The 9,912-nt window shown below is 45.9% G+C and overlaps 1 protein-coding gene across 5 annotated transcripts; it reads right to left on the bottom strand.

Moving 5' to 3' along the window:
* Positions 1 to 895: 895 nt before the first annotated feature.
* Positions 896 to 4,543, bottom strand: LOC123107045 (F-box/FBD/LRR-repeat protein At1g13570). Of its 5 annotated transcripts, none has more exons than XM_044529053.1 (4): positions 3,644 to 4,543; positions 2,424 to 2,570; positions 2,040 to 2,319; positions 896 to 1,412 (listed from the first exon to the last, which is right to left on the bottom strand). In XM_044529053.1, the coding sequence occupies exons 1-4, from the start codon at positions 4,487 to 4,489 to the stop codon at positions 1,390 to 1,392; spliced, it is 1,296 nt and encodes a 431-aa protein (XP_044384988.1). In that variant the 5' UTR covers positions 4,490 to 4,543; the 3' UTR covers positions 896 to 1,389. The 5 variants fall into 5 exon arrangements, 4 of the variants coding, with proteins under 4 accessions (XP_044384988.1, XP_044384990.1, XP_044384989.1 ...); XR_006451577.1 differs by having other exon boundaries at positions 1,392 to 1,412; positions 2,515 to 2,570; XM_044529055.1 differs by lacking the exon at positions 2,424 to 2,570 and having other exon boundaries at positions 941 to 1,412; positions 2,040 to 2,232.
* Between the last annotated feature and the right edge of the window lie 5,369 nt (positions 4,544 to 9,912).

The raw sequence follows: 9,912 nt of genomic DNA, 5'->3' as shown, positions 1-9,912 counted from the left end.
AGTACTAAGGATGACAAGTGTCGCCCTATCAAATTTCCTGCACTGCTCCTAATTCTTAAGTTTTGGTTTCCTTCAAATCGAATGAGCCCTAAGCATTAATTTAACCAATAATATACGAGACATGTGTCATAAAACATAGAAAACATATTTGTGGTTGGATGGTAATTGTACCATATCAGAGATCAAACTCCAACTTCGACGAATTATGTGTCCCAATAAGGCGGATTATATTTGCTAAAAAAAGGCGGATTATCCTTTCAGTGTAAGGTGATGTTCTCATTGATAGCAAGATGCATGCGATGCCTTCCTCAATCTTGAGTCTTCGCGACTATGGTCTTCAGTAGGTGATGCATGCGTAGTAGTACTTGGTGTTTCTAAAAGAAATTGTTTAAAAACCTTTTAAGTACAAATTCAAGGGTATAGTTTTCGTGGAGCATTAGTTGTGTTTTGTTGGCCAAGTTAATAATTAAAGTCGAAATGCAAAATAAGTTGACACCAATGTTAATTGGGGAGGAGGGAGTAATTTAAAGGGAAATAATTCATGATCCAAAATATTTGAAGAAGGTACACATATAGATGATTTGAGTATTGTGTGCATGAGTATATTTTGTGCAAAATACCATGTCAGTGCACATAAAAGAGACGTTGAGCTATTTCTCATCTCGAAACATATTTTCTCAAATTCTTTAGACCACTTTTTTACGGTTCGAGGAAATTTGTGCCCTGATAGTTTGATTCTACTAACTCCATCACACCCAATCAGCAAATGTTTCTCTCAATACTCAGCAAATGTTAGTACCTGGCTGTTTGGCCATCCTCGGCTCAAGCAGCCAATGAAACCATGGAGCAACAAACCTTCTCTTGGTACCTACAAATAACGGCGGCAGAGCCCATATGAGCCTAAGACTGGGGGCTCAGGAACAACCTTTATGTTTTGCTAGCAACAGGATAGCAAGTGCAGTTTTTCTTAAGAATGGAAGATAACTCCCTCAGACTCTCCAGCCTAAATTTGCTACAGCCAGTACAAGGATATAATACCAAAAGGCAAAGTGCGCTTCATTTTCAGAGGCCTGAAAAGTCAAACGAAACACGACCCATGTTCGAAGGCGTCTTCTCGCTACGGTATACTACTAACTAGAGTGCTAGACAAAGACAATGAACTTAAACCTCATCGTCGGCTCTGACCGAAGCACCGATGGTAGGCCAATATATTTCAGAAAAGAACAAAACACAAAATGCTAGCAGTCCCTTTATACTCTAACAGAACTGGTTCCTTTTGATAAGCCATTCTCTGCATGTTGCATCTCTGATCGAAGACACTGCATCAGGCGATAGAACTGTCTCGTCGGAGCCACACCTCTCCAGCGATGCCCAGGAGTTGGTCCTGGCCTAATAATACTCTTCTGCTTTACCTGCATGAAAATGGAAACACACTTTATGCAGCTTATCAAAATAAAGGAAATGCAACCAAAATATATTGCACTTCTGCATATACACGAACTGATCGCCACTTGGCACAAATCAACTTAAAATTTTAGCAGACACATGCATGGCCCAGAGGAAAATATCAGATGCATTACGCGAAAGACCATGCATCTAAGTCAATCACACAGATTTCGCTTAAGCAAGATACAGAATTCAATGGTTTAAGCTGCTTGGAGTAGTACGGCTTTTCAGTTTTCAATGAAATGCAGCAGAGAACAGGAGATTCTGCCCTTGTTAGAAAAAACAACAGGATTGCTATGTCGAAGCATGCATGAAAATGATGCATTCCACTTGTACCCCTGCCGAGGCACTGACCAAACTAAAATAGCGCGAACAACACCAATTTTGCAAACAGCTAAATACCAAAAATACTGATGATCCTTTTTCAGTTTTATTGCTTTGGTCTTTGTACATAAACTTTAATGGAATTGGGCAATGCACCCATAAGACAATAATTTTAAAAGTTAACAACTTCATGCATTTCATTCATAGTTTTAAATAGACAACGAGAATACATAAGATGAAATTTATTGTGTGAAATTAAGTTTCCCTACCTTTAAATAAGACCTGAGCTTCAGCTGAAGCCCTTTTGTATGTTAGTAATTCATTTATAGCATCCTCACTAGACATCACAACGTTCCCACCATAGCTAATACATAATGCACGAAGAAGCCTTGCTTTAGAGAGAATGAGCTCTATAAAGCACATTTCATTTCGACGCCAATTAATGCCAGTCATCTGCACAACCTGAAGGTTGGCACACATGCCATCAGTCCATAATGCATTTTGAAACTCTCCATTTGCCTCAAATTTCTGCTCCTCCTTATCATAGATCTTCACATATAAAAGTAAAAAAGATAATTAACCTGAAGTGCCAAAATGACCTTTAAACAATGTTATATGAAATATGCATGGGGATATTCATAAATCAGGATTGCCTCTATTTTAAGCTTTTCAAGATTTGGGGCACTCTTTAGTAAGCAAAACGCTAACATAATAGGGGGTTGCTCACAAAAGTGCATACGCAACTTCAAGCTCTTCAAGTTGTGAAAGGTGCACAGAATTATCTTCGGTATCATAGCACTCTGAAAAATAGGACAAAGAGAAAGCGAGGATAATATAAGGACTTAAACTGGATGCATCTCTAGAATCTAGGAGCAATGCAAACGAAGGGACAGATATTGTTTCTAGATAAATAGAAAAGAGATCATAAATGTTCAAAGGTTCAGCACACCATAAACCACACACAAATCAATACATTTTGCAAATGAAAAAGGAAAAATATACATCAGCCTTCTTTATCAAGTTGGGAATTGGAATAATAAAACACCGAGATGAAAATAAATAATATATGCAGGTTAATATGAACCATGTCTGTGGGACAATGCATGTACAAAAACATGATATAATTAAGTACTCCCTCCGTTTCTTTTTAGTCTGCATATAAGATTTGGTCAAAGTCAAACTTTGTTAACTTTGACTAAGTTTATAGAAAAAATATCGAGATTCACAATATGAAATCAATATTGTTAGATGCATCATGAAATTAAGTTTCATACCATATAGCTTTCATATTGTAGATGTTGATATTTTTTTCTACAAAGTTGGTCAAACTTTACAAAGTTTGAGTATGAACAAATCTTATATGCAGACTAAAAAGAAACGGAGGGGGTATATAACCCGGAACAAATTAATTAGTAGATTGGTCACAGCTAGGCTGAAAGAAGCCAAGCCCAAGGGGCAGACAGGAAATCATTTCAACAGTACAGAGGCCTACATATGTTGGCTCATTTGGGGAGGAAAAAACTTGCACTTTCAAAATGGAGTACCTAGATCGCGGTTTTTTTTAGAGCATCCAAGGACATACAGATAATGATTAGGCTATTTTCCCCCTTTGTTGCATTATGTTTCGTAAGTAATCAACCTTGTGGGCTTGAGGCCAGTTAGGGCAAAGCTATTTGTACTCTATTTTGTGTACTCTAATATGGTTGCCTAATGATATCAGCACAGCTGTGGCAGCTTAGCTTTTCAGACAGATTAAAGAGAAAAAAAAAACTCCCCATATTCCGATATAGGGCATTTTAACTAGTTTCGGATTGATTCTGCGAAACAAGAGACTCAAAAGATAAAATAAGCAACTGGGGACATAAGCATTTACCGGTGCGTTGAATGAGACGACCAAAAGCTTCCTAACTTGAACAAGCCCGGAAAGAAACTTGGCAAAATCGTTGTGAACAACATTGTCAAACCAATCGATGACTGCAGAATTCAGGCATGTCAAGTCCTTGAGGATCCAGCCATAATAGTTCTCTGAACAAATAGTCAAGTGCCTGAGATTGGGCGCCCGAATCACCCATTCTCTGATGTACTCGCCACCGATGAAAACATCTGTAAGTACCAGATAGTCGAGCAACGGGGATGTCCTAATGATCTCCTCAAGCTGGTACTCCCCATAGTCCTCTAAGTGGACGTTTGCGAGGGTCAATTTCCTTAGCTCCGGGAAGGCCACAAAGCCCGCGGGTAGGAGCGGAATGGCGCAGCCAAAGAGGCTGAGGGAGGTGAGCCGGCTGCAGGAGAAGACGGAGGAGGGGAGGGTGGGGAACGAGTCGTTGAAGCTGAGGTCCAGGATCTCGACACCCCTGCGGGCGAGGACGAAGAGCCAGTCGTGGACGCGGCCTGCGTAGGGCCCGTCGAGCTCCGCGTGGAAGAGCCGGACGCGGGCGGGGCAGCGGAGGAGGATGCCTTCGAGGGACCCCAGCCCCGCCGGCGCGCCATCATCGCCTCCGAGGCAGGGGAAATGGAGGTCGAGGGATGGGAGGGCCTCCCATCGGTGTCGCCAGGCGCGGGAGAGCACCGACGTGCGGACGGCGTCGCGGATGTGGAGACGGACGAGGATGTTGTCGAGGGCGTCCGGAGCCAGGGAGATCAGGGCGTCCGCCTCGGCCAGTGCGGCCTCCTTCACCTGGCCCCGGCGCTTCTTCCCGTGATCGCGTGGCGGCGCCATTTTCACCGGGTGATCGTTCTAGGGTTTGAGGCGGGGCATTTGCTTCGGGCATGTTTTTTCCTAAAAAATAAAATACATCAGCCAGCTAAAAAAAACTAGGATCAGTCCATTTTGTGAACCATTAGATGCGAAATCAACGGCCCAAAGCCTTTCTTCAACCTCCCGCACATCTCCTTCCACCGCTAGCTACCGCCGGCCTAACATCCCACCCCCCCTCCCTGCCCCCTGCATTGAGTTTTTTCTCCGACGAAGCCCCACCACCGTCCCCATCCTAAAGCCTAGGATGGATAATGGGGTGATGACGCCGAGCCCCTTCCTTCTCTCCGGCGAGGCCCTTCTCCTTCCTTCATTCAAAAATCGACTAACCCCGAATTCAAAATTCAATTGACCAACATGTAGCTAGACTGATAAAATAATCACCGAGAAATCCTCACATGTTTATACTACTAAGTATGGATACAAACAAGCAAGACAAGGGATTTTTTTTTTACTTAAGATTTTGATTTCATTATGGGTGTTGAATAGGAATGCAAATAAACTCAAAGTTTTAAATAACCAGCTACAACTATAGTCACCCTATAGTGGTTTGAGCAGTGTGCCGCTAAATGGTACTCCCTTCGTATCAAAATTTAAGACATTTTTAGGCTAAACTAACCCAAAAACGTCTTATATTTTGGTACATACAATTGTCCGTAAAGTTACAAAATAACAGACTATAACTATTTGAACCGAGTATCGCTGCTATTTAGCATAGCTGTGACGCCCCCGATTCAATCATACACTAATCATACACGCAAATGTGTACGATCAAGATCAGGGACTCACGGAAAGATATCACAACACAACTCTACAAATAAAATAAGTCATACAAGCATCATATTACAAGCCAGGGGCCTCGAGGGCTCGAATACAAGAGCTCAATCATAGACGAGTCAGCGGAAGCAACAATATCTGAGTACAGACATAAGTTAAACAAGTTTGCCTTAAGAAGGCTAGCACAAACTGGGATACAGATCGAAAGAGGCGTAGGCCTCCTGCCTGGGATCCTCCTAACTACTCCTGGTCGCCGTCAGCGGGCTGCACATAGTAGTAGGCTCCTCCCGAGTAGTAGTAGTCGTCGTCGACGGTGGCGTCTGGCTCCTGGGCTCCAACGTCTGGTTGCGACAACCAGGTAGAAGGAAAAGGGGGAAAAGAGGGAGAAAGCAACCATGAGTACTCATCCAAAGTACTCGCAAGCAAGGAGCTACACTACATATGCATGGGTAAATGTGTAAAGGGCCATATCGGTGGACTGAACTGCAGAATACCAGAATAAGAGGGGGATAGCTAATCCTGTCGAAGACTACGCTTCTGGCCACCTCCATCTTGCAGCATGTAGAAGAAAGTAGATGGTAAGTTCACCAAGTAACATGGCATAGCATAATCCTAACCGATGATCCTCCCCTCGTTGCCCTGTGAGAGAGCGATCACCGGTTGTATCTGGCACTTGGAAGGGTGTGTTTTATTAAGTATCCAGTTCTAGTTGTCATAAGGTCAAGGTACAACTCCAAGTCGTCCTGTTACCGAGGATCACGGCTATTCATATAGATTAACTTCCCTGCAAGGGTGCACCACATAACCCAACACGCTCGATCCCATTTGGCCGGACACACTTTTCTGGGTCATGCCCGGCCTCGGAAGATCAACATGTCGCAGCCCTACTTAGGCACAACAGAAAGGTCAGCACGCCGGTCTAAATCCTATGGCGCAGGGGTCTGGGCCCATCGCCCATTGCACACCTGCACGTTGCGAGGGCGGCCGGAAGCAGAACTAGCCCCCTTAATACAAGAGCAGGCTTACGTTCCAATCCGGCGCGCGCCGCTCAGTCGCTGACGTCATGAAGGCTTTGGCTGATACTACGACGTCGAGTGCTCATAAATGTCCCCGCGTAGATGGTTAGTGCGTATAGGCCAGTAGCCAGACTCAGATCAAATACCAAGATCTCGTTAAGCGTGTTATTCTGAAATAACCACGGACGCCGACCAGGGCCAGGCCCACCTCTCTCCTAGGTGGTCTCAACCTGCCCTGTCGCTCCTTCTTAGTATCAGGTGGAGCAAGCACTGGGGCAGAAGTCAACTTGTCTTTGAGCGCCTGGAAACTTTCGTGGCACTTGTCTGTCCAGTCGAACTTGACACCCTTATGCAACAGATTAGTCAGGGGCCTGGCAATCTTGGAGAAGTTCTCGACGAATCGACGGCAATAGCTGGCAAGAGCGAGAAAACTTCGGACTTGCTTGACATTCTTCGGAGGAGTCCAATCGAGAATAGCATGAACTCGTTCAGGGTTGACGGCAATACCATCCTTGGAGATGACATGCCCAAGATAGGTTACTTCGGGGAGCTAGAATTCACACTTGGAATACTTAGCATACAGTTGATGCTCCCGAAGCTTTTCCAGCACAAGACGAAGATGTTCAGCATGTTCTTCCTTGTTCTTGGAAAATACAAGGATATCGTCCAAATAAACCACGACGAACTTGTCGAGGTAATCCATGAATATATAGTTCATCAGACGAGAGAAGGTGGCTGGAGCATTCGTTAAGCCGAATGACATGACTGTGTACTCGTAAGACCCATACCGAGTCACGAAGGCGGTCTTTGGGATATCCTCTTCACGAACACGGATCTGGTGGTAACCCAACCTCAAATCGAGTTTGGAGAACACTGATGAGCCAGCCAGTTGATCATAAAGATCATTGATCCGAGGAAGAGGGTATTTATTCTGAATGATAGCTTGGTTTATAGGACGGTAGTCTTGGACTAATCGGTTTGTCCCATCCTTCTTCTTAACAAAGAGAGAAGGTGCTCCCCAAGGAGAGCAACTTGGGCGAATGAAACCTTTGACAAGAGTTTTGTCGATTTCCTCCTTAAGCTCAATGAGTTCATGTGGCGGCATCTTGTAGGGTCGTTTAGCTATAGGGGTGGTGCCTGGTTTCAAGTCGATAATGAATTCGACAGCTCTAGCAGGGGGAATCCCTGGAAGTTCTTCTGGGAAGACGTCTTGGAATTCACGAACGACCGGAATGTTTTCAATGCCCTCGAGTGGTGCAGCGTTCAACGCATTCAAGGTATAAAGCCGTGCCTCGGCGTTCTGAACTAGATGAGCTTGGTAAGCAATTATTTCATCAGAAGGGTGTAGCAAATGGACGACCTTAGTGGCGCAAACTATAGAAGTAGTATGCGCTTTCAACCAATCCATTCCCAGAATGAGGTCGATGCTACAAGACTTCAGTACGATGGGAGAGGCAAGGAATTCCAGTCCTTCGATTTCAACGGGGACGTCGTTGCAAATCATGGAGGTCCGACATTGGCCCACGGGAGTGTGTACTAATAGCGAAGTGTTCAGGTCCTCGCTTTTAATGCCATGCATGAATGCAAAATCCTCTGACATGAATGAATGTGATGCACCTGTATCAAATAAAACAGATGGTGGTGCTGAATTTACAAGGAGTGTACCCATCACGGTAGCGGGCTGGTCTAGAACTTCATTGAGATCAACGTGGTTGGCATGAACACGACCATAAGACTTGGCATTGTTGTTGCAGGGCTGGTTGCTTCCACCGCCAGTTGCTGGGAGGGCCAGTTGATTCTGGTTCTGATTGCAATCCCTAGCACGGTGACCTGGTTGACCACACTTGTAGCACAGACCATTATTGGGAGTGGGAATAGGGGCTTGTGGTGGTGGAGCTGGAAGTCTTGGCTGCCTAGTTGGAGGAGCAGGCAGACGAGGTGCAGCATAGGTCTGCCTTGGGGCAGGTGCATTCGGCTGGTACATGCTGTTGGGAATCCATATCTTGTGCTTCTGCGAGGACGGGCCCGAAGATGAGCCCGTGTCACGGTTGCGCCTGTGAGAGCTCTGGTATTCCTGTAGACCAGTTTCAACATTGATGGCCTTGTTCACCAGGGTGGCGAAATCAGCAAAGTCATGCACTAGAAGTGCGAGCTTGATGTCAGCTTGAAGGCCATCACGGAACTTCTCCTGTCTGCGTGCATCAGTTGCAATATCTTCTTCAGCATAGCGGCACAAATCAAGAAACTCCCGCTGATAAGCTTCAACAGTCTTGTTGCCTTGGGTGAGGTTGCGAAACTCGCGCTTCTTACGGTCCATGACCCCCTGAGGAATGAAGCGAGCACGGAAGGCAGATTGGAAGTCTGGCCAGGTGATGATTGTTCCAACTGGCAGAGTACGCTTGTGGCTGTCCCACCATTGAGCTGCGGGTCCCTTCGGGAAGAAGGAAGCAAATGTGACATAGCTGGCAGGGGCTACATCAGCAGACTCCATCTCATAGGTGATGTCACAGAGCCAGTCATCAGCATCCAGAGGCTGAGTTGAGCTACGGTACACAGTTGGGTTCAGGCGCATGAAATCCTACAGAGTTACTGGGGTTGGCTGCTGGTTCATATTGGGGCAAGGAAACTGAGCCATCATATTCTCCATGAGCTGACGATTCATCTCAAGCTATTGGATCATACCAGCCATGTACTCAGGCGGTGATGGGAAGTTGCCACCACGACCACGAACACCTGGTCTAACCATCCTGCTAATATATAACAGGGGTAGTTTAGCATTGAGAAATTTGCAAAGACAAGAATCATTCATGAGGAAACATGCACAACGAAAGCAGCACGATAGATACTACATAGTAGTCGGCATATCTTACAAAAGAGAGCATGCATAGAGTTCGGTACATAGACTAAGATCATCATAGGCGACACACAGGCTCGCGGCGAATGCATCTAACACTAACAAGCAAGTCTACATCAGTCCCACGCGGTACTGCGGAGGTAGCTGTAGCTTGAAAGCTGGTAGTGTGGCATCGGGAACTCCATGTCGGCAACCTGGGGTCCGCGGGTACTCTGGTGCAGAACCCGACGCTCAAGTGGCAGAAGAGGACCAAGTGCGGGAGAGTAGCCTCCCACATCTGGCCAGTCGACGCCCTGGGGCATCACGGTCCTGGCAGGGTAGATCGCAGAACGCAACAGATCAGCAGATCGAACAAAGGGGTGCAACAGCGTCAGAGCATGATACATGTGCTGACGGGTGGTGTACAACTCGTGGCGAAGAGCTCGGTTAGCTCTATCTAGCCATCAGCATGCAGAACCAGGTTCTTATGGTAGAAGGGCTCTCGAGTGACAGTGGAGTAGGCCGCAGTGTAGTAACCCTCCGCACCAACATCGGATGCGATAGCAATGTGCCTGAAGGGGGAGGTGTCCAACTCCTGATACTCTCCACGAAGACGTGTTAGAGCAGCATAAGCAGCATCGTGGACCGCCATATCGATAGTCACTCCAACACCATGAGCAGTGTGCAGCACGGTAGTGGAGTCATACTCCCGAGAGTAGAGGTGGACGATGGCACGGTACTGCTCCTGGTTGAAGTCCTAA

This window comes from Triticum aestivum, chromosome 5A (assembly GCF_018294505.1).
Source record: "Triticum aestivum cultivar Chinese Spring chromosome 5A, IWGSC CS RefSeq v2.1, whole genome shotgun sequence".
Lineage (NCBI taxonomy): Eukaryota > Viridiplantae > Streptophyta > Magnoliopsida > Poales > Poaceae > Triticum > Triticum aestivum.
Note: the sequence above shows the minus strand (reverse complement) of the source record. Positions and strands in the feature narration are given on the sequence as shown.

Bases quoted from the DNA above. Each gene is read 5' to 3' on its own strand.
- LOC123107045 (XM_044529053.1), bottom strand. From the start codon at position 4,489: ATGGCGCCGCCACGCGATCACGGGAAGAAGCGCCGGGGCCAGGTGAAG. The intron at 2,320-2,423 runs GCAATCCTGATT...TTATATGTGAAG, and splicing joins TTGAAAAGCTTAAAATAGAG to ATCTATGATAAGGAGGAGCA. The intron at 1,413-2,039 runs GTAGGGAAACTT...ATTTTCATGCAG, and splicing joins AGCTCAGGTCTTATTTAAAG to GTAAAGCAGAAGAGTATTAT.